Below are 25836 nucleotides of genomic sequence, written 5' to 3'. Positions count from 1 at the left end.
ACTCCTAATTTTATTAGAAATTTTTTACCAAGGGGGGAAATTTTCAGAAAGATAATATAAAGTAGTGGTCAAAAATATATTAATTTATGACTTTGTGGGGTTTCTAATGACCTTAGATGAGATGTCACTAATGTAATATTCTTTGAAAGACCCATCAAAATAATAATAATAATAAATTATATATATGAGCTTTTTTTTACGTCATAGTGGAATAATTATTAATTTAAAATACTAAATTTTCTTAATTTATTAAACCTTTTTCCTATAAAAATATTATGATTTTATTACATAATATTTTTATTTTTATAAACTATCAAATTCATATAACAATTATTAAATAAAAATCTAAGTTTAAAATGTATGTAAAAATCATGGCTAAGTATTAATGCTTTAAAGTACTAATCGGTACATATACACATAAACAATGTTGAAATTCAATACATTTGTAATTATAAATTATATATCAATAATGACCGGGTTTATTTCCATTACACAAAAGTACAATATTTATATTATATATCATGCACACATGATTTTCATATTGACACAAATTAAACCTACCAAACACTTTTGACAAATGTCCAACGTCTAATCCTATGATAATTAACTTTACAAAAGATGACAATAACTTAAAGGAAAGGATTTTATATATATATATATATATATATATATTTATATTTAAAATATATTGTTGTGGTTGGTGAAATGAGAAACCAGCAAGCTCTAGTGCTTATTAGAAGCTGTGATTTAACGATTTCATAATGATCCTCAAAGAAAATTCAGTAACACATATACACATTTACACACACACACAGATATATATATATATATATATATAATAACACTACTACATATGAAACCATCATCATCACCACTAAAAAGAAAACCCTAATATTAATTAAACTCGATCATGAACCAGACTTGCATGGAACTTTGTAGCAGATCATGTTCACTTTGGAAATCTTGAAACTTTTCCTGTACGTACGTACGGTGACTTCTCACTGCACTAGCTATACTATATACATATATTTTATATATATGTGTGTAATATATGTGGTACGTATATATGTATATATTATATATTGATGAAGGGCTGTCTGGATAGCTAGTGCAAATTTTCTCCCATTTCTATGGCGTTGAGGGCCTTATTCAACTCAAAATCATCGAAGTAAGAAGAATCGAATCCAAAATCCTGAATCCCAAAGTCTTGACAGTCCAAAAGCCATGATGATGAGCAATAATTATCTTCAAAAGATGGTAATATTCCTCCATAGCTAGGTGGTGGACATGATGAGAGACTATCAGAACTATTATTTGCACTGTTCCACAACATTAATGAATTAAAATCATCATGATCAACCAGTTCCGGGGGAGACTTTATTATATGATCATTGTTAATGTTGTCGTCGTTCACCCACAAGTTGTTTATAAACGACTCGTCGTTGCAAAGGCTATTGTTATTATTATGATCAACTGACCAAAGGGACTCGTCTCCGGAGTAAGAGTTATCGGCCGGAGATGAGGTCGACGAGTTCTCCAGCTCCGTCGTGGTGCTGCCGGAACTTTCTTGCGAATGATGATGATCAGTAGTAGTCTTATTAGCATCTTGGGGTGGTTCGATTGTTGTGTTTGAAGGTTGTTGATCATGATCATGATCACGATCGTCTTTGTTGATGATCAGAGGTTCGTGTGTGACTGGATCGATTCCCATCTTAAGAAGCTTTTTCTTTATGTGTGTGTTCCAGTGATTCTTGATCTCGTTATCTGTTCTCCCTGGTAATCTTGATGCAATCTTGGACCACCTACTCAATTATTATTTGGAAAATATATATATATTATTAATTCAGATGATATTCATTAATAAATAAATAATATGTATTATATATATATGAGTCACGAGTTATAAGGAGTTTATAAAAATTATAATAAATAAATAAGTAGTTGTATTTATATATTTATATAATAGAGACTTCGTGATATATTATGCTCAATTGCTAATTGATTATTTGTTTAATGATAATATTATTATTTTAACTTTTCATTAATTAATATCGAATCTTTTATTTTTGCAGTAATTAATATCGAATCTTGAATATTACGCAAATACAACAGTAATTTGTCAAATAATCAATATTTTTCTTGGTCAATAGATTCCATCAAAGAATTTTCTACCCTATATATTGTGCATATATAGATACATACCATATTAATATATGTTATGTAGACCACAAATATCCCTACCTTACGAAATTAAAATGAGTACTGTGATATATGCTATATAGTATCTATATATATATATATATATTGGTATAAACATATTTTTGCGAAAGTCAAGGAAAAAGGCGTCAACTATAAGCGTTGTAGCTTAATTTTATATATATATATATATATATATATATATGTATGGTGAATGTTTCATCATATATATACGTTGTAATACGTGTAGTTATTTTTCAAACTTGATGATTGCAAGCTGCACCACAAAAAATTAAAACTATAATAATATATTAAAAAAATTGTTTATATTACCAATTTTAAAAAGAGAGTTAATATAATTGTGAAGAAAAAAATGCATGATCATTCCTAATCAACAAAAACGTACACATATATATAAATATTAAAAAAATATATTACCTATTCCCAAGACGAGCATGAAGATCAATGACCAACTGTTCTTCAGCCTCAGTAAGGAGACCTCTCTTGAGGTCAGGACGGAGGTAGTTGGTCCAACGAAGGCGGCAACTCTTGCCGCAGCGGCGGAGGCCGGCGAGCTTCGGAACAGCTCGCCAGCAGCAGTGGCCATTGGTGAGAATGAAGTTGATGAGTTTCTTGTCCTCTTCGGCTGTCCATGGCCCTTTCTTCACCCCAAGTTTGTCACAACAAGGTTGCCTCCCCATAATAACTAGTAAATACTATATACTTATAATTCTCTCTCTCTCTCTCTCTATATATATATATATATAGCTATCTACAATTATAACTCAAGTACTATATAGTTTCACTAATATCAAATGCACAAAGGTTTTGGCTCTCTCTCTTTCTTTCTCACCATACAAATAAAGACCTAAAAAGTCCCACACCCACCTTTATATAAAGATACACTCTCTCATGTACACATATATTATTTTTTTCCCTTGGCTGCTTAATAATATTCAACATATGATCTCACCTTTATTATAAACAAAAATATTTGTCACACAAAGTAATGAATATTATTATTATCAAATTTTTGTGTGTGAGAGAGAGATTGAGACTTAGATGGGACCCATTGTTGGGTTGTGAAAGGGAATGGTGAACTAATGTGATAAATGGGGTTCTTGGATCTAGTGGAACCGAGTCCATAGTAGCTAGACTCAAATTGGTGGCCAAGAAGGGTTGAAAGTGACCTAAGAAGGGTGTCCATGTCAGCAATTTTACCAAAACATTTTCCTTATTATTACTCCCATTTTTCCTACACAAGCTAGCAAAACTGACCTTGATTGCAATCTTACTCAACCATTCCATCACCTATTTCGTCATCACCACGTTTACGTGTCCTTGTTGTGGACTCTCTTCATATATATGCTGTTGCTTACAAGTCTAAAATCTTGCTCTTTAGTAACACCATCCAATATGTTTGATTTTTATATATTATTTTTGTATGTAATATTTGAAGGAATTCTGTTAAGCCCTTAATTGGGTTTGGTTTTATTTTGAAGAAATTGAACTCTTAAATCGTTGTCATCTTCAGCTCTTGTCTTAGGAGGATATACAGTACTAAATTTGGTCATATGGTTCTTTCGAGTGCTACGACCAATCATAACGCGCCAGAGCCTTTCCAAACAGCCAATTATTATTTATTTTTTTCTAAGAGTTTTGTTGAGAAAGAAATTGAAATTTAATTGATTTTTGTACATTAACTACATTGCCAATGGTAACTTGTTCTATATATATATATATATATATATATATAAAGAAAACAAACAAGACAAAAATTTGGTATAGCATCCATTAAAACTCTATAAAGATTAATATATAAGATCATGTCTCAATGGATTGTTCAAATCTTTAAAATTAGTATAATTATATTATATTATATATTTGAAGGTTTTTTCTTTCTGCAAGTATCATATATTGAATTAATAATACACATAACAATGGTATGTCCCTTAATTAGAAGATAATAATGACAAATTAATGTGTCCAAAATTGTATAATTAAATTAACCCTAGTCAATATTCGATAGTTGTTTGTGTGCTCCCGCATTTGAAATATTTATAGATATCATTTTTAAGTGTTGGGAAAAACATGGTCATATATAGTTAGTAAACAAACACTTAATTAACTATGTTTTAATCTTTAGCTTCTAGTGAAGATTCAACTACTGATCAAAGTAAACATGTTTAGTTAATTTACTAAATCAAATTCAACCATGATATAAATAAGCATATGAAACGACTCTCACATTTGGACAAAACAAGAAAACAAATTAGTCATCGGTTGAAACCATTTATGAATATATATATATATGTATATATATATATATATATATTTTAAATGCAACTTAAATTAATTCTCAGGTTATAACAACTACTATCTAGTAATTTAAATTGGCTCGTACGTGTTTATTAATAAAATCTCCATGCGAAAACGCACTGTAATATGTAAATATTTTTATTTATGATATTTAATTCAAACCTTTTAATTAATATGAACATAGAGTAAACTAATATAGCATTAATTATAATATTAGTAGATATTTTTGTTGAAATTAAGAAACCTATATAATTTTTAATTAGAGAGGTTTATTTTAATTATGTGTAACTACTATACTCACGAAATATATAGAAAATGCCAACACTGCTTGCCACGCGTATGTCGTAAAAAAATTATATATCCATCGACCCGAGAGTAAAAAGAGAATAATAATCTTTCTTAATTAATTATATCATCATATGTTCTAATCGATCGTTAATAAATAAATATTATTTTAAACCCAACATTTTGTTCATATCCGGTTCTGAAAATAATTACCAAAAATTTGAAAACCATTAAAGCTAGTTAGCTCTCTTTGATTTGTTACTTGGGAAAATAGATCAACTCTTAAAGCAACCTCACCCACTCTCCTTCACATGCGTAAATTTTTTAGCAAAGCAGACAACAAGAAATGGTTTCACTATTATTCTTGACATGCATGGACTATTTATTAGTATATTATATCATATATAATGTGTACATATAGATTAGGTTAAGATTAACACGTACGACATAAATACGTACCACATTTAATTTGTACTAAAGGCACTTAATTAGATTTGTAATGCCACGTGTGTGGTTTATTTAAATGATTGGCAAAATAAGAAGAGTACATGGATGAAGATTAATTATTTCATGAAACGTGATTTATTTTTGCTAAACATCTGACGGAAATAAGAGATACATTGCCAGACATACAATTAAGTTCACAAGTATAGGCTACCTACGTTAATTAATGTTAGGGAACTAAGAGTATATTACGTACAATTTCAACTTTGGCATATATGTACATATACGTGTCGTTTAAAGGACATAACCAGGTATACGTAAAAATCTTTGATTAATTAAAAATAACAGCTTCAAGATCACTCATCTGATCGAGTGTGATTATATTAGGGTTTTTTTTTTTTAAAAAAATCATTGATAAAAACGATTAATCTAACATGTTGGTAGGCTAGATATAATAGTGTCGGGGGTTGTTAGTAACCCTTTTGTTTGGTATTTTGACTTTTATCTCTTGACTTATGTGAACACATAGCTCAAAGGTGGACCTTTTTTCCTTGACAACTGATGATCTGTTTTCACTTATTACAGTATTATACTTCATCTTCATTATTATTCATGCATATGTGTATATCCATTCGAAACAAAACCCTATATTTTGTCAAGATCAATTGTACTTATCATTATCCACTTCATCGATCCATCGTTATTAATATATTCGTTATACCTGGTGGTTTTGGAAAATTATTATTATATGATCTCATCGTTATCAAAAACATTGACGTACGTAATATCTCATGTGAATAATTAAAACATTTTCACGAAGTTTTTCGTACATAGTGCTTCGACTTCATCTCCTCGTAGATGATCTACGATGTCCTTGTTTGTAGCTCGTCTCTTCCTAAAACTTGTTTTCTCAGAAGAGTTGGAGATTTTTACACCTACAATCCTAAAAGTTTTTCCTTGTAGTTTTCTTAACTTCTCTTCTTTGAGTGTCATAGGGATACTATAAGTATTTTTCTTATCTTTCTTAGTATTTTATTTTATCTCATTAGGATATTCTCATTCAAGATATTATACATTTGTTGTTGTATGTCTTTCTAAGTACAGTTTTTTGGATTACTTATTAAGTTTATATATATATAAATTGGTCATTTTGTCAAAAAAAAATAGTGCTGCCACGTGTATTCCACGTGTCATACATGATATTATCAAGTATATATATATATATATTTATATATATATATTTACATTATAAGTCTTTTATTGTATAACTTGCAAGGCACTCATAAACAGGCATTTAATATACATGTACCATATATGTGTGTGTGTGGTGTATGTATATACACATATTTCTTTTTTTTCTTGTTCAATTCTGTCTTTCACGTACATAATGAGAAATTAACGATATATAAATTTCCCATCATAATGAATCAAAGGATTTCATGAAAACTTTATTAATTGCTTCATTTGGCCAGCCATGCATATACATATTTTACTATTTTCATACCAGGTTATAAATGTAAGGCATACAAAAAAAGTGATACATTTTGAATATATATATATATATATTAATTGTATACTAGTTGAAATTTCATTAACTAATATATTAATAAGAAGCTCATGATCTATATGATCAATAGTAGTTGTCTGCATGTTTTTATGTCTCCCACTTAATAATTATCATGCATACATACACGCACTTTAATTAACTTGCAAAGCTAGCATATAGTTATATTATTATTACTACTATTGAATCTACCCCACAACCACCAAATAGTAGTGATTGATCAGTTTTGAAGTTATATATATAAATATGTTATTGTATTATTATGATTTAATTTTTTGTCTTTTTTAAATTTTAGGTAAAAATAAAAAATGTTGGGTGAGGCATTATATTAGGGGACGATGGAATTATATGGCATTGCTTGCAAGTGAGGATGAGTATAGTAAGTATATATATATAGCCTCTTTGTGTAAGAGCACAGCCATATATATATATATTACCTCAACTGTAGCAGTTGAGGGTTCATGATCACCCCTCAACGACCCTATATCTGTATATATCTATCTAATATTCTACATAATATTTCCCATAATAACTAATATTTTTCACTTATTAATCAATAATTTCATACCTTTGGTTGCATTATTGCATTCACATTATTATTTTTTTTCTTGAAATATCATATATATCATACCATTAATTATATATATATTGGCTCTTTCAACAATTGGATTTTTTTCCTTTATAATTTTAAATATATATTTATACGTAATATATATATATATATATATATAAGTGCACATACACACGATGGATTTTGTAACATAGAAGGAAACAGGTTTAATGAACACTTCATTGGATTCTTTATGTTGTATTTTTTTTCATTTTACATTCTATTTTCTCTACATTTATAATTTACTTTTCAGTTTAATTTTTTTTAATCATAACTCTCTTACAACAAAAATCATTTTTATGAGAGATGGATGTTGCTCCTAATAACCATAAAAATCACTTCTGATGTGTCGCCCTTAATAAAATGCATTTAATGGTATACATTAGGGACAACTAATGGGTCGCCCCTAATATTCCAATATCAGAGACGACTGCGTCACTCCTAAAAGTTGAGATGTCGCCCCAAATTTTTTCACATGTGGCATAACTTTTAGTCGATGTGTCACCCCTAATATGTCACCAGTCGCCCCTGATACTTGATTATTAAGGCGACAGTCGCCCCTAATATCATTTTATTTATAAAAAAATTAATAAAATTATTTTAATAATTAAAAAATAATTAGTTAAAATTTTAATTATTAATTAAAATTTAAATCATTGAAAACATATATATTAAATATTCAAATTAGTTCATTAAGATAATAAATATTCATATTGTTAATATAATGTAACAATAATATAAACCTAGTCTCCTAAATCACTTGTCCTGTCCTCCATATTGTCTTTCTGTTGTGGTTGTGGTGGCTGTGGCAGCGGCATCGGCATCGGCCAGGGATATTGGGGAGGTAATGTGGACGATATCCTACTCCATACATGTGGGTAAACGGCAGTTGCGACAACAGTGGAATCGGCCACGAATAAAGTGATGGTGTTGCTCCGAACATGTATAGAGGTGCCATAGCACTACAAGAAATAATGTCATTTGCGACGTAATAATTAGAGGCGAATCCAGATCGTCTGTATTGTAATGTTTATTAGTGGTGGACTAGGGGGTCTGCCGCTAATAATGTGTTATTATTAAAAAAATAAAAATATTATATATTAGCGTCGGACTTCCCATTATTAGCAGCGGATAGTCCGCCGCTAATGTACCAAATTAAATGCCCGAGAAAATGTTAGGGTTTTTTTTTTAAGATTTATTAGCGGCGAATAATCCCCTTTATTAGAGGCAAACTATCCGGCACTACTAGTATTAGCAACGGGTAATTGGTTTTGTTAGCGGCGGACTACCCGCCGCTAATACTATTATAATACTCTTTAAAATTTTACAAAGCCCTCCTCTGCGTCTCCTATTCTCCCATTTTTCTCAGTCCTCTGTCTCGTTCTCTTCTCTCTCAGGTGACTTCCCTTCTCTCAGGCGCATCTTCTCTTCTCTCTCAGGAGACTTCTCTTCTCTCAGGCGCAAGGCAATGACAACGTCCTCTCGGCGGTCCCATTTATTATTTTGGTTAGCTCTCTATTATTTCACTTTTAGACAAGTTTGAATTTTTTTGGGGGGCAGCTCTCATTTCCCATTTGAATCTTTTTTTTGTCTTGTGTGAAATTTTCTTTATTAGCGGCTCACCCGGACAGTGGCTATCCCAGATAGCGACACACCAAGATAGCAGCTCACCCACGACAGCAACTCTCCTTTACAAGTTTGTTAACTTGATAACCACCGCTTATTTTATTTTAAATGATAACCACTGAAATTAATATTAAAAGTTTATACGATTTACTAGTTACCATAAAATGTAATAGAGTGCTTTACTATAAAAGTGGTATAAATCAAACAAAATAAAATATTGGTGATATAAATACATTCAAATGGTATTTTATTATGTTGGAGCAGTTAGCAGCTTAAATAATTTTTTTGTATGTGAATGTATATATTTATTTCAAGTGTAAGTTCGTGCTCAATTGGTTGTGGGATTTAGTTGGGCTAAAGAAATGGGTTTTGTTAGTTGTAAATTGTAATTCTTATAAAGCAAGCAATAGACTGATTTGCATTCTCTTTGACTAGCTATAAACTTATCTGCATAGATGAATGTGATTCTTTCATATTTATGCATGTTTCATTTTAATCTTTATTGTGATATAATCCTATTTAAAAAAAAAAAAAGCAAAATAAGGGTATAGCTAATTCATTCCTAATATACATTAATCTTCGATGAGAAATGCTAAAGAGATTGTATTTTTTTTGTGATAAAAATCATATCTTTTTTATTAATTTAGTGTGATTGTTATGAATCTTGTTTTGATTCATAACCATTCCATTAGTAATTGAAGTGATTAAATGATTGTTTCTTTTTTCAGTAATGTGATTGGATGAGGTGGATGGCTCTGCATGGAAAGACTTTGATGTCAAGCATCCTGATTTTTCAAGGGATCCCAGAAATGTTCGTTTGGGCTTAGCTGCCAATGGATTTAATACATTTGGCAACATGAACCTCGCATACAGCATGTGACCTGTGGTGTTGGCAAGCTATAATTTGTCGCATTGGTTGTGTAAAGACAATTATTTCATGTTGACCCTCCTTATTCCCAGGCCAAAATTACCAGGTAAGGACATGGATGTATTTCTAAGACCATTGGTGGATGAGTTGAAGGAATTGTGGGTTAACGGAGTTGTTACAAGAGATAGTATGACCAACACGATGTTCAATAAGCGGGCAGCCCTTTTGTGGACAGTGAACGATTTTCCAGCTCGCAGTAGTTTGTCTAGATGGAGTGGTTAGGGATACAAAGCTTTTCCTACATGTAATTTTTGACATTTTTCGTCAACTTAAATCTGAAGAGCACTAAACAATGAATTCAGAAAATAAGGAAGAACAATAGGAATTTTACGTGGTTCAGCAGTTAAAATCTGTCTAGTCCACGAGTCAATATTATTGATTGCTGGTATTCTCTTAAAGCTTTTACAAAGCAATTTAGCAGAGTATTCTTAGTACCAAATTGTGCATATCTACAAATGAAATTCTCCAGGCTATTTATAGACCCGGTTAACAAAATATCTCTCATTTATTTCGGGAAGTTACAATTCAAATTTGAAATAAATATAATTAAATGCAGTAATTATACAATATCCCATGATAATTGGAATTTAATATCATATAATAACAAATCCCTAAGGAATAGGGATTTCCTAACAACAACCGTGTTCAAATTGCGTTACTAACCTCGAACACACAATTTACATGCTTTCGAGATCGATCAATATTTCGAGCTTGTTATTCTAGTCAGCCTCCTCTTTAGCCAGTGATTTCATCGAGCTCAACCTTCGGAGACCAATATCTTCGAGCTTGCAATTGGGGCTCGAATAACACACATGCCTTGGAGAAGATTCGTTCTTTCGAGCTTGATGCTTAAGCTCGAGCCTCCGAACTGTGCTCGATCACCAACAGAAACAAGTCATGAATCATGCACATTTATACAAGCGTTGAATTGTTACTTTTCATTTTTGAGCTTACATTTTACGAGCCTACATTTCGATGCTCATTTATGACGATTTTGAAATCTAGGTGTAACAGTAATGAAGACACATCTTCCACCCGAGTGATCGGTAAGACATCTTATGTTGGTCACAAAAGATTCTTGCCAAGTACTCATCAAATAAGAAGAGACACTGAGTTCGATGGAGAAGTTGAGAGAAGATTTTCTCCGAGACGGTTTCGTTGTGAGGATATACTAGAACAAGTTAATGCTCTTGCACCGCAAGTTCCTGGAAAACAAGTCCAGTTTGGGGGTGTGAAACGTAAAAGAGGCGTAGATGAAGGTAATTGGAGGTAAAAAAACATCTTCTATGAGCTTGAGTATTGGTGTACAAACAAATTAAAACACAATATAGATGTCCTGCATGTTGAGAAGAATGTGTGTGATAGTCTCCTTAGCACCATCTTAGAAATTATAAATCTAAGGACACCACTAATGCAAGACATGATTTGAAAAAGACAGGTGTGAGGGAATCATTGTAGATTTATGAAGATGCGAACGGGAAGTTGATGAAGTCGCACGCTCTTTACGTGTTAACTCAAGTGCAAAGGCAACAGTTTTGTCAGTTTATAAAAGGAGTTAGATTTCCATATGACTTTTGGTCAAATTTGAAGAAGAAAGTGTCCAAGAATGATACAAATATTCTTGGGTTGAAGTCACACGATTGTCATGTGATAATACAACGATTACTTTCTATCGGTGTTCGCAAGTTTCTCTCAAAATCTATATCAACAACCATTACAGAATTGTGCAAATTCTTCAGGCAAATATGTTCGAGGACTTTAAATGTTAAAGATATGGAGGAAGCACAAAATGACCTTATTCAGATATTGGGCAAGATGGAGTTGGTTTTTCCTCCAGCTTTTTTTGACATAATGATGCATTTGGTCTTACATTTTCCAAAAGAAGCTATATTGGGTGGCCCGGTATTTATGAGGTGGATGTATCCTTTTGAAAGGTACATGAAAAAATTGAAGAATTATGTGGGAAATAAAGCTCACCCTGAAGGGTCGATCGCCGAAGGCTATGTTGCAGATGAGGCTTTGACCTTTTGTTCAATGTATTTCAAAGACATTGAAACAAAATTTAACTGTCTTGATCGAAATGAAGATGCAACTTATATCCCACGAAACCTTACAGTCTTCCAATCTCAATGTCGTCCACTCACTAAGGGAACTTTGAAGTCTCTCAATCATAACACTAGTGAAATAGCTGAGTGGTTCATACTTGAGAATTCTCCTGAAATTGAGGCTTATTTAAAGTTTATTCCCTTTTAAATTAGAACATGTGTGATTATTATAAGTTCTTTGTTATCAAGAATTGTAACAATATTCTAATTAACAGCGAACACCTACAAGAGATTAGACAAAAACACTCGGATGGTGATCATGATCGTTTGCATAGAAAAAAAATTTGTTCGTGGTTTCATAAGAAGGTAGCTTTGAAATTTGAACTTTCATTTTATTAATGATATTTTTTGTGAATCTAATACAGTTTTATGTATTTAGATATATGACTTGCACAAGCTTGGGTCTAAAATGGTGATGAATTGTTAGCTTTAACATCTGAGTCAGATCATTTGGCAGCCTACTACCAAGGTTGTATAGTCAATGGTGTTCGATTTATTGCATACGACCGAGATAAAAAGCGTACCACACAGAATAGTGGAGTGTTTGTTGCCGGAACAGAAGGTTTTAATTATTATGCCACGCTTGAAGAAGTAGTGACACTATCTTTCACTGGTGCATATTCAGTGGCATTATTTCGGTGCAAATGGTTTAATACAAATCCAAGAAGGAAGAAAACAATTATTGAAAATAATATCACTAGTATAAACATCAGTGATGAATGGTATAAATATGAGTCGTATATACTTGCTAGCCAAGCTAACCAAGTTTTCTATCTTGATGATCTACTTAGAGGTCGTGATTGGAAAGTTGTAGAAGATGTGAATCATTGACAAATTTGGGACATTAAGGACAATTCTGATGAGGTTAATGATGTTATTGATGTTGTACATGAAACAAGCTCATCAAATTTTGTGTTGACTGTGGACCTCGGAGAGTTGATTATGCAATCTGATCAACTTGTTGCATATGTTGGGCCTGAAGAAGAGAGTGACGAACGAAGGTGATGAGGAAGTCACAGATGTAGAGGATGAATTGTTGGTTGAGCTTTGTGAAAATGAAAATGTGTCTCTGATTATTGATGGTAATGATAGTGATTACTCTGCTTAGTTTTTCTATTTGTGTAACAAAACTATATATTGAAATATAATAAAGCTTTTTTGTAATCTATTTGTCTACAAATTGAATGTGACATTAACTAGTATACCTCTAATTTAATTTGATACTAATTACTAAATAATAATTTTTAAACTGAAGTATAATGCCAGCTGATATAGCAACCTTTCACAGCGGAGATGGTGGTGATCGAGACCCGATCCTTCTAGGGTACTGTATGTCATCCTGTGAGTCAGGTTAAATCTTTTATATCAAAATTATTTTTGGAAAATATATTGTTATAGAAATATAACAATACTAATATTGGTCACTTTTAAAAAAATTTAAAGCCCCACCAATGAGAAAAAAGGGTCGTGGACTTGCTAGTAATAATGCTCTTGAAGAACAAAGGAAAAAAGCCGGTAAACCATTGGATCTAGAGCTTGATCCTGTGATGAACAAAATGGTGTGGCTGGAGGACCAAGATTTTATTCGCATGTTGAGCACTCAAGTTACAATGTTGTGTCTGGGACATTACTTGGATTCTGCTGATTTACCTCAACAGTTTAAGGATCAAGTGCTTGATCGTATGAGGGTAAAAAATTACAAATTTTATGCTTTACATTATTTATTGACATTATATACAAAGTCATCTAAAAAAAAATTAATGTAGTATTACTGAAATATAGACGATCATCCACAACCTGAGTCAGTTCTAGCAACTGTCTATAAGGAGATGGGCAAAAGATATCGTGAGAGAAAGACCATCAAACATAGACACTTCAAAAATCATTACGCGGGACCAAAATATTGAGAGAATGTCTTCTCTAAGCCACCTGACCATTGTACTAAGGAGACATGGAAGGATATTTGTGAGTTTTTTTTTAACGAAATATTTTTGGCTCGCTCCCCTAAAAACCAAGCAAACAAAAAATAAATGAAGTATGTAACAACACAGGGCACAAAATCGTTGGCAGCTAAGCGTCACGAATATGTAAGTGAAGATGTTAATTTAATTTTACAAAATAATACATTCTAAAACACTTTGTTTACATTTGTATAGGAGCACCTAGATGCGCATGTTGTTGATACTTGGAGGGATGTTTATATGAAAAAATCGACAAAAATTTTTGTCAACAAGGCAGCTCAACAAGATTATGTAAGTGAATATTATTGTGTTCTCATATTCGACAAATTATCTTAGTTTTTTGTTTCTAATGTTTTCTTTACACAGGAAAAAATGGCAGCGGAGCTTTAGATGTCACAGCTTGATAGGCAGTCTCAGCAATAGAGTGAGGGATCTGGTAATGTTTCTAGCGTTGATTCATCCCCGATCGATCAATACGAGATACTAAGTAAAGTACTCGGGGAGACATTTGACTACTAAAGAGGAGTGGGTTATAGGGTGAAAGGAAAAGTGAGAAAGTCAACCTCCAGCTCTATAGATCAAAGTCAGTCCCAAGCACATAGTGCTCCTATGCCTAATGAAGATATGACTACTATGGCTCTGATGATGAAGGAAATGTGTGAGACGATTCAGATGGTGACACCTCAGCAACCCAGTAATATGTATAACCCACGGTTTGACAACTTTCTGCAGAGGTATTTGCCATCACAATCTGAAGGTGATACGTCTTCTAAGAGTAACACCGCTCATCCTGATCTTCATACACTGCCACAACAACAGTACCAACCTCCTCCACAGTATCCGCCATATATGTCGTCGCAACAACCTCCACAGTATCAAAATCAGTACATGTTTGGACGTTCTTCCCAATCTCCTCCACTATATTTTAACTTTACCGACTTTCAAGGAAGATCGATGCAGCATCTGCAACCTAATCTTAGGTATGGTGGGGTTGGAGGTTCGTCGCAGTAGCAACCATTTTCGCAGTATGGTGAACTTGGGGGTTCCTCGTAGCAGCAGCCATTTGTTAGATATGGTGAGTTTGGAGGCGGTTCACAGTATCCTTTTTTATCCACCCCGATACAGATAGCCTCGGGATCATTTTGGGGACCTCACGCTTGGGCAATCTTCACAATAGACTTATATTCCTTCACCGCCACAGACACAACCACCGCCACCGCCACCGCCACAGCCACAGCAAAATGTTGAAGATGAGGATAATTACCAAATTGACTTTAATGGTTATATTTAGTTATTAGTTATGTAATTTTATTAAATTAATAGTTTATTTATTTTTAATGACAATAGTGATATTAGTTAGTTTGATAAATATTAAAATTATATATTAATTTTAATGTTTAAATTAATCAATTAGTTATTTTATTAAAATTTATTATGAATTAGTTTTAAAATTATTTAAATTTAATAAATATTAATTTATTTTAAATTAATATTAAAAAGTATAATAAAAAATTATTAGCGGCGGACCCCCGCAACTAATAACTGCGTCTCTGACACGTGTATTAGCGACAGACTTCGTCGCCACTAACTGTCGCTAATAATACTTATTAGCAGCCATTAATTAGCGGCGGAACCTCGCCGCTAATACCAATTACCAGCGGACCATGATGTTATTAGCGGTGGACCGTACCGCCGCCAATACACTTTAATGTTGTGGTGTAGGTTGAGACAGCACTGCCCCATACATGGAAAGATAGGATGGAGCCGGAGGTTGAGAAGACGAAGCTCCAAAAATATTATCGCTATAAGGCATAGGCGGCATCTGAATGTTTAGTGGACGAAATGAAGGTGGAAGAAATTGAGATAAGAAATTGACTTGGTCAGTCAAATTCTTTAGCTTATTCTCCAAATTTTCTATCTGTTGAGGAGGGGCTTTGTAACGCCCTGGCTACCCCAGAATAGTTACGGTGAACGGTGGACCGGAAATTTGACTCGTTACCTGAGTCCTTTGGTCAAAAACATGCTCTAAGTGTAATTAACAGGTTAAGGTATAAAACCAATAAAAAGGAAATGGAGATTTTTATTACAAACTGCTCTGCAGAGCCAAACAAAACATTTACAAGTGGTTCTCAGTACAAAATGGTCATTACAGTTTTAAATTTACAATCCCGCCGACCTAAGCGGCAAAAATAGGGTAAACCCCCTAGCTCCTTTGAGAACACCTTGACCGTGGTGGTCAAGCGGCCGCATATGTACACACCACCACATCAGCTCTCCACTCAAGGCTAGGTGAGCTTTTCTTTCCCTTTACCTGCACCACATAGCACCCATGAGCCAAAGCCCAGCAAGAAAACATAACACTTCTCATAAACATTATCAAATGATTATCATTATAATCATACAGAACATAAAGCTTTCAACAAGAAAATGAACATCACATGATTTTAGCGGGAGAGTGGCTGCTAGGTAAGCCACTAGCCTCCAGGCTCTCTTTTCTAGCGGGAGAGTGGCTGCTAGGTAAGCCACCAGCCTCCAAGCTCTGTTTGTTCATCGACCCTCAGGGTCGGTCAGGCATTAATGCTCCTTGAGTCATTCAATGCTAATAGTTGATTAGATCTAATCTCCGTTGGCTTGCGTGAACCACGCTAAGTCCATCCTTGACTAATAAGTCAGCACTAAGTGACCAGTGCCCAGTACCACTGCCGAACCTGACTAATCAGTCACAGCTTCACAGTTGATACTAGCCCCTTTGCCAAACCTGACTAATTAGTTAGTGCTATGCTCACGTGAACAACATATGCTAAGCATTCCATGTTCAATCCATGTCCATATTACATAACCAACATGCCTCACAAATATCCATGCATGTCACACTTGGGGTGTAGTTTTCTTACCTCCGGTTCGAGCAAGAACAAATAAAAGAGTGACCCTGAGAACGATCGACTTTTTGGTCCTTTAGCGGTTACCTGGTCATAACCAAATTATGGGATTCCATCAATAAAATGAATAATAAAAGGTTCCCAAACCAAAACCTAACCTCCGGGACCTCAAACACTACTCAACCGGGTAGTAGGTTCAATCCCAAGGCCTTAGGCTTGCATCCCCGAGCCAAAAAGCTAATTCTGGCCAAAAATGCCTTAAGGGCCATGGCCCTCCTTGGCCATGCCGCGGCACGCCCCTCAAACAGAGGCGCCCAAACTCAGATTTCACCAAGGGCCGCGGCTCTCCCTGGCCATGCCGCGGCGCAACACCCAGTTCAGCCAAAACCCCTGTTTTTCTTCCTCTACGATTTCTCTTAGAACCAACCCTTCAAACCCAATTTAAACACCACCCAAACCTCTCTCAAACACCCATTTAAACCTCCAAACATCACCCATAACTATCCCTCATCATAACCCAAGTAAAACATCCCAAGAACGCCCCTTGATTCCAACTTTCCATACCAAAATCTAAAGCTGAAAACTATGAACGAAAACAGAGCAAAACCAGTAAAACAATGGATAAAACTCACCTCAAATTCAAAATCAAACCCTCTTCAATGGCTGAACCAAGTCTATAGCTTAAGCCCCTTGATTTCCTAGCTTAGTTCCACCCCTTGAGCTCAAAATCTCCAAAGAAGAAGCAAAGAAAATGAAGGAAAGAGAAGGTACGGGAAGGAGAAGAAGAGAACTCTGTTTTGGGTTCTGTTTCACAGCCATCTATACATCATATATATCCATAACACAAAAGACCATTATACCCCTAGGTATAATAAAGCTTCTAAAACCAACGCAAGGGTAATTTTGGTATTTTCCACCAATCCCGTTAATCATAATTAACGTTTCCCTTTTCCCGCTAATCTCAATATCCTCAAACACCAATATTTCACATCCCGTTACCCTTTAATGCCCGGTAACACTCTAATCATTAAAACACCCCGAGACTCACCCCGAGCCCCGAGCTTAAGCCCGTTATGACCAAACCGACATTAAACATTCCTTGATCGCCTCATGCCAAATGGCTCGAACAAACCCACATCTTAATGTGGTCTCAAATTATATCACCAACATGTGAACAATTAATCAATTTACCCTCAACGGGCCAAATTACCATCACACCCCTGTAATAAGAAATATGGGCTCACATACATGCATTTCACATCATATCATAATATAATCAACATATACATGCATTTTATCAATTAGTAGCATAATTAAGCAAGTATGGCCCTCCCGGCCTACAGTTCACGCCGATAAACACAACGGAGAATTCGAGGCATTACAGGCTTATTAGCTTATTATCTAATTTTTAATTTATTTTTAAATTATTAAATTTGTTAATATTAAATTAAATTATTTATCTAATTTTTTTAAATTATTAAATTTTAATTTTTTTAATTTATTTTTAGATTAATTATCTAATATTTTAATTTATTTTTAAATTATTAAATTGTTGACGCCGTTTTTTGTCAACTTAAAATGTAGAGCAATTAAACAATATGAGCTATGGTGCAAATGAATAGTATGGTGAAACAACAAGGGTTTTACGTGGTTCAGCAGTTAAATCTGCCTAGTCCACGAGTTTATTTTATTAGAACTTTGAGTTTTCTGGAAATCCCTCAAAGATGAATTCCCCAAAGTTCTCTCTCTAGATATCAAAGGATCCATACCTTTACAAGTGTTCATGACCTCTCTATTTATAGAGAGTTTTCAGAGTTCATTCCCACATATTTTGGGAAGATACTCCTGCATATTAATTGAAATAATGATATTAAATTATGTAACTCCTATATACAAGGAAATGTCCCCTGAAGACCAGGAAAACGGATAACAGACTTGTTAATATCCCTTTAATGTAGGGATGTTACAACAATAAATATCTTTAAATGTACAGAACGTGTTACATCAGATAACTCATCAAATCTCCGAGGTCAGCAATCAGCATCGCATCAGCCAAGGTTTACGGACAGGTTACGAATTGACCATCTTATTCCAAGACCTGCTCGGAGTAGATAAATACCGTCAAGGCTGTCACATTTCGAGCTTGCACTCTTTAAGCTTGGGCCACTCGATCCGAAGGCACTTGATAACGGATGTATCCCGATGTATGCTCTTTCGAGCTCAGAAAGAATCTCGAGGTTGCTGTCTTGCTTCAAGGGTCTTACAACTGTACTATGAACATGCATTTTTATATATCTCGAGCTCACACTCGACGAGTCTAGCCTTCGAGGTCATAATTTCTTGCCTCGAAATCTGGGCGTAACAGTTTGCCCCCTCAAAAGTATTAGTTCGAATCCTATGAGAAGGAAACTTTTGAACTACTTCCATTGGGAATCGTACCATCAAACATACTCAAGTGTGGACCCGCTTCAGCTAGGTATTGACCACCCAAAGTACTTAAGTACCTTGGAAACCTGCCCACGTTTATCCGACTGCCATCCTTTATGGTCCTATCGAATCATTTGTCCCTGACCATCGGATCTGATACAAAATATGGCCACTGGCCCAGATAATCCAACCTTTTGCATTCCCACGGGCCTATAAATTGGACTCCAGTCATCTTCTTCTTTTACTTTCACGCTCATTTCAGAGAGAAAAAAGGAAGAAAGAAAAACCAGAAACCTCCTTGCCCATTTCTTGCATGTTCTCCAAACCGAGTAGACAAAGTAACATTGGACTCTTTGATTCTGTGAGATCGTACTTGCAGCCGCTTATACAATCGTCCATTTCTCTTTTTTCGCCAATTGCATTGTGTAAGCTTTCTGTTCATGGCTTCTTTGCATTATATATATATATATATTTTATATGTGTGTTTATGTTTCTGTTGCACCTTGGGCACTAGGATTTTGTTGGTCCATTCATTAGTTTAATGCACTAGAACGTTTCGGCTGATAAATATCAGATTTAGGTTCTGACATTACTGGTTCCAAACCCAGTTCATGCACAAAGAGACCCAAATATGGCTCTTTTTCTTAGTTTTCAAATTTCGGAGGACATATCTTGCACACCAAGATATTGGGTAAAAAATAAGGGTTTTTTAAAGAATGCACGATTCCCAAAAATATCATTTTTTGAATAACCGACACCTTTTTTCCCTGATATATCGAGATTTCCAATAATATGTCCACCTTCTTTTCTTTTGGTGGACTACACGCTCTGAGATTGGCCTCATCTTTTGGATCGAGCTTGCCTTATAGCCTCGATCATTCAAGCTTAGGTATTCTACTTATCTCATTATTTCCTGCTCGCTTGGCCCTCACCCTTTTGCTTTCTTGTTAGATGCTGGAGAACTCGGGTAAGTGGTGGGGGTCAAAGCTCGCGATTCCTTATTAACCAGTAGCTCCGAGCCCGGAGTCTCCTTTTATTCGGAACCAGTGTTTGATTCAGAAGCACGAACTGAGGCGTGAGCAAGAGGAAATTCAAGACCACTTCCGACGCCAGATAGACGAGGTCGAAGAAGGGAAAAGGAAAAAACTAAGGGTCGCCCTTTATCCCGACTCGGACACCGAGCCTAGGCCGATTCCTCTCAACCGTACACTCAAAGTGACCATCGCCTTCAAGCCGGGAGATCTTCATTTTTCACTAATGGGGGAACCTTCCATGTCATAGCCAAGGAGAGAATTCTTCGAGGCCGAGCACTATTGGATCTCGGTCACATCGCTTGGTCAGATAACTGACATTCTGGCCTTTCACGGCATAGGATTATCAGGCTCGCTGAGGAGCTGAGCTCCGACCTCCCACGAGCGAAGTTGTCGCGCTCCAGGAGATGGAAATCCTGACAGCAAGCTGAGATACGCGACTTGGAGATAGGAACACATGAAAGCAGGGGCAGTGCTGCCCTTGAAATATTTTTTCAAGGACTTCACTGAATTCGTTGGGCTCACTCCCTTCCAACTCATAAAGGGTTTTGTCAGCTCTGAGGTCGCTCTACCATAAGCTAAAGTGCGCAGGACCTTCACCAGAAGAGATTTTGTATATCTTTTGCTTGAAAAGCAATCCCTCCCAAGCTCATGGAGGAGATGGATTCTACTATCTCTCGAGCTATCCCAAGGAGAAAAAGATATTTGAGGATCTTCCCAACCATCCTCCTGATTTCAAGAAGGCCTTCTTCTGGACAGATGGCCTAGCCCCATCTAGATATTACTCGTTCAGACGAATTCGTAAGTATCTCAATTTCTTTCTTTTTTGTGCTCGAATTTTTCTTAGGCTCGTATTTAGTTGAAATGTGTTTTCTTCCAGCCAACTACCACCGCCCTACTCCCACCAAGGATATGAAAGAGCATAGAGAGGCTCTGCTTCAACTCCCCTATGACAGGAGGTCCCTTTCCTATCTCCTGCATGAAGACAAGCTCCGGGCATGCGGCCTTTTGGGGGAGGATCAGTCTACATCTGACTAGTCCAATAAGAAGTATGACCAGTGGGAGCTCATGCCTCTCCCAACCGGCAACCTTCCTCCAAGGAGAAATACGAGGCCTCCATCTCCAGCTCAACGTCACAGGAGTCCACAATCGGGAAATGAGGCCAACGACGAGGCCTCGAGCTCAGGCTCGGATGAGAGAGGTACAGTCATCCTTTGCTCGAATTTGTGGTCTCCCTCACTACTAAAACATAAACTCAAGAGATTAATATTGTGTGAGGACGATAGGAACCATTTCTATGTATGGTCTTGGGTAGATGAGAAGGTACATAGGTTCGACAGTTGGCTCGGGAAATACGACACCATATATAGCCTAAACGAAGTATGGGACGGAGTAGTCGTTCAATATGGGACTAATGACTATAGGGACCTTTCGAGGTTGACTTCCACCTATAGGGAAGGCACTCCCCCCGCCTTTTCTGAAGATGGGGGAATTTCGTGGTCGCCGAGCACAAGCTCGGGGGAGAGTTCCATTTAGGTTTATTTGCAGTCCTTGTATGTCTGCATCATGCCAACTTATTTTGTTTTGGGATATCTCATAATGTGATGTGAATGTGCAGGTGAGATGGACTCCGACCTTGACAATGTACTAGCCAGCGGAGGAGCTCAAAGGAGTAAATGCCCGAGGGGGTCGCGGAAAATAGATTGGCCTACTAAGGTCCTTAAGAGGACCGAGAAGACGCCTCCTCCCCCAGTTCCGGTTGCTCTGAGCCCTATTTTGAGTCCACCTACTCAGACCGAGACGCCCTCTTCGACCTTACCTCCTGCCCCTCCTGTAATCCAAGTCCATTCCACACTTGGCCCACCTCCGAAGAAACCCTCAGCCTTAAGAACACAATTGCTTTCGGTTTCTACTCACGTCAATGAGTATGTGATCGAAAACGCAGATGGACCCCATGGAGCTACGCTAGGCTCGGACGTTCTGTCTCAGGTGGGCCAAAGTTTTGTTAGCTTTGACGCCTCTCACTGGCAATTCTAGAACAATGCTCGAGATTGCAACACTCTTTACGAAAAGAGCATCGAGCTTACTACTGCGGTAACCTTTCTTATCTTGCTTCTAGCTGTATTTATACTTGGTTCATATGCTGATTTGATTTCTTCATATGCCAGACTCTTGCTGTCTCTGCTCAACTTAATTACAAGTTGAACAACGAGGTCCACTCGAGTATGTCTTTGGCTCAGGAGGCAAAGGATTTCCAACTCAAACTGAGTGACGAGCTTAAGGCCACAAAGGCAAAGGTGGAGGCAGGAGCTGCAGAGCTAAAAGCCAAGACATCCAAGATTGAAAAGTTGAATGCCCGGCTTGCAGAGCCTGAGAAGGAGAATGCTTGGGCCAAGGAGATCAATACCAAGCTTGAAGAAGAGAAGGCTGCCACTTTCGAGATCATGGAGGGTGAAAAGGCTCGTCTTCTTGAAGAGTTTAAGGAGAAGAAGGATCGGGCAGTCGACATGACCATGTACAGAATCTGGGCCAACAATGTCGACCTCGACACCAGCTTCTTAGGCCCTCTTGAAGCAAAGTTCGGGGCTAATTGGAAAGCTCAGCTTGATGAGGAGGAGACTGCTCGGGATGAGGCAGAGGGAGCCAGGGGTGATGCCGATGCTCAGAAGGCCAAGGAAGATGCTGAGAAGGCCAAGGAGAACGCTCATTCTTCTTAAATCTTGCCTCTCGGCTGTGTCCCTCTGAATTTCTTGTAACAGTTTTTTATGTTTGATTTTTTATGCCCCCGAGGCCAAGACAATTTTACAGAACGTGAAAGAGCTGCCTTTTATGATATTTGAGATACTATTTTTTGACTTTATTTTAATACATTTTCTTTACATTTCTTAGGTTGAAATATTTTGCACATTTTATATTAAAGTGCCATATATGCCTGTTTATTCATACAAACATAGTTTGGATTTAAGCTCGAGGTTCAATGCATTCATGCACACTGTAACGACCCAAATTCGCTAATAAGGCTTAAGGGCCTTGATTAGTGTGCAGGAGGGCAATATTGGATTATTATGTGATTTAAATGTGTAATCATATGTTTAGTAATGTTTTTATGATAATATGAAATAAATATGTGATATATGTAAGAACCACATTATTATGTGGGCAGGTCCGTAGAGCACGACTCTAGACGATCCTAGGTCAGATAGCGGGAAAAGTCACAACAGGACCTAAAATATGACTTTGGACAAGTCAGGGGTACTTTAGGTATCGGGTAGTGAATTGGACTATCGGGTTATGAAAATAAATATATGGAGATATATTTGAGGTTAGGATGTATAGGTGGGAATATTGGGGGATTTTACCGTTTTGGCCTCGGGGACGGTTCCGGCACCCCGAGCCTTGGGATTAACTTAACAAGTAAGACAAAAGTTAGGAAGCCTTTAGGAAAAATATAAACCGACTTAATTTCCTACTCAGCTGGCTATTCTCTCTCTCACTCTCAAGAAAAACAAAGGAAACTAAACTAGAAACGCTCAAGGGAAAAACAGAGGGAATTGGGGAATTGGAGCTGAAGAATTGCTGGAACTTAGAGGAAATTAGGGGAAACTTAGAGGTTTAGCTCAGCAAACAATCAAGGATTAAATCAGGGCTAAGGTAAGCATGAATTTTCTTCTTTTTGTGGTTAGAACTTGAGTTTCAGCTGGGTATTGAGGTATTGTTCAATTGATGATTAGGGTGGAATTGAGCTAAGGAAATCCTTGGAATCAGCTAGGTTTTGGCTAGAGGAAGGGTTCAATCAAGAAGGTAAGCTTTGTTTCATGAACTGATGATTTGAGTTTGAGTTCTGACTGACTAAAATTGGGTGTTTAAGTTCTTAGAGTTTCAAGAGTTGAAAGTGAGTTTTCTATGGGTTATTGAGCTGAATTTCTGTTGAATTGTGTCGCATAAGTTGTGGAAATGTTGGGTGTTGAAGTAGGGAGCTTAGGGATGGTTTTGGCTGAGGTTTTGAGCTTTAAAATGATGGGTTTTTTGGGCACGAAGGGAAGGGTCGCAGCTCTATTCTAGAGCGCTGCGGCCCTAGGATGAAGAAAGGCCAAGGAGGCTCGGCCAAGGGTAGGCGCCGCGGCGCTCAAAGCAAGGGTCACAGCGCGTGTCTTTGTTCAGGTTGGCCTTGGTTCTATTTTGAGGCTAGGGCTGCGGCGGGCCGCGACTAAGCTTCAAGGGCTGCAGCCCTTGGTTGTGCACATGAAATTTTGAGGATTTTAGGCATGGGAACGTGGTCTAGTTTGCTCGGGATTGGTTTCACCACCGTGCTTGGTGGAATTCGGATCCCTAGGAGTTAGTTTTGTAATCAGAAACCTATATTTGAATATTAATGGAACCCTAAACTTTGGTTGTGACTAGGTGATAAAGGCTTAGGCTCGGGAACGGATTGTGCTTGAGGGGCGTTGCTCGTAACTCAATAACTGTATAGATTAAAGGTAAGAAAACTACACCTAGTTGAATATATGTGATAGGACTAAGGGTTCCCTATTGTAAATGCTTGAAAAGATGGTATTATGCCATGCAAGCCATTTAGTGAACCAATGGCCTAAGAGTGCCAAGGGTTTCACTAGCGCACAGGGCGCGACTCAGCCACTGGTAGCCGAGGACAGCTTATTATGCACTGAGCTCGGTTTAAGCGGGCCGGAGTCAGTGGGATAAACAGAGGGTGCAGCCTAAGTCGTCAGCCCTGAATATTATGTGATATGAGTGATATAAGTGATTGATTACATCTTGAATATGAATAAATGTGCTGAATGTCTATTGTGGATTATCTGATGAGAGTTCATGCTTGATGAATTAACTGTCTGATATCATTGATTGTGTTGTATATGATGTTTTCTTGCTGGGCCTTGGCTCACGGGTGCTACGTGGTGCAGGTAAAGGCAAGGGCAAGCTGTATCAGCCTTGATTGGAGAGCTCAGCAAGTGGAATGTACATGGCCAATTGCTCAGCCGCCACGGTTGAAGTTTAGGCAGGGACGCGAGACCCAAAGACTGTCTATTTTGCCTTAGTATGGCTAATGATTACTCATGTACCTTTGGGAGTCTGTAAACTTACTTTTAACTCTGTTTCTTTTGGGATCCCGTGTACATAACAGTTTAATTATATAAAATGAGTCTTTTGAGACCAAAAACTTTTTAACCCTAGCTCTTACATGTTTAATGACACGTTTTTAAAATAATGACTTGATTAGCAAGTCTTACACCTTTATAAGTACACAGTGTAGCGGTCTTGGCTATCCAGGGCGTTACAACTTGGTATCAGAGCGTCTTAGGTTTAAGGGTTCCTGAAGACAGGTTGGACATGTACATTCGCTGCTTTAGACATGCTCAAATCAGGGTTCAGTAATGTGTATATGTGTTTATGTGCTTATGTGCTTATGTGCCTGAGATGAGCTATGAATGTTGTTATTTACTGG

The 25836-nt window shown here is 36.4% G+C and overlaps 1 protein-coding gene across 1 annotated transcript; it reads right to left on the bottom strand.

Annotated features, from left to right (window-relative positions):
* Positions 1 to 427: 427 nt before the first annotated feature.
* Positions 428 to 3127, bottom strand: LOC133778234 (MYB-like transcription factor ODO1). The gene is made up of 2 exons (XM_062218104.1): positions 2635 to 3127; positions 428 to 1802 (listed from the first exon to the last, which is right to left on the bottom strand). Exons 1-2 carry the CDS (start codon positions 2895 to 2897, stop codon positions 1106 to 1108), a joined length of 960 nt encoding a protein of 319 aa, XP_062074088.1. The 5' UTR covers positions 2898 to 3127; the 3' UTR covers positions 428 to 1105.
* Between the last annotated feature and the right edge of the window lie 22709 nt (positions 3128 to 25836).

The sequence above is a fragment of the Humulus lupulus genome, chromosome 5, assembly GCF_963169125.1.
Source record: "Humulus lupulus chromosome 5, drHumLupu1.1, whole genome shotgun sequence".
Classification (NCBI taxonomy): Eukaryota; Viridiplantae; Streptophyta; class Magnoliopsida; order Rosales; family Cannabaceae; genus Humulus; species Humulus lupulus.
This window is presented reverse-complemented; position numbering and strand designations above follow the sequence as displayed.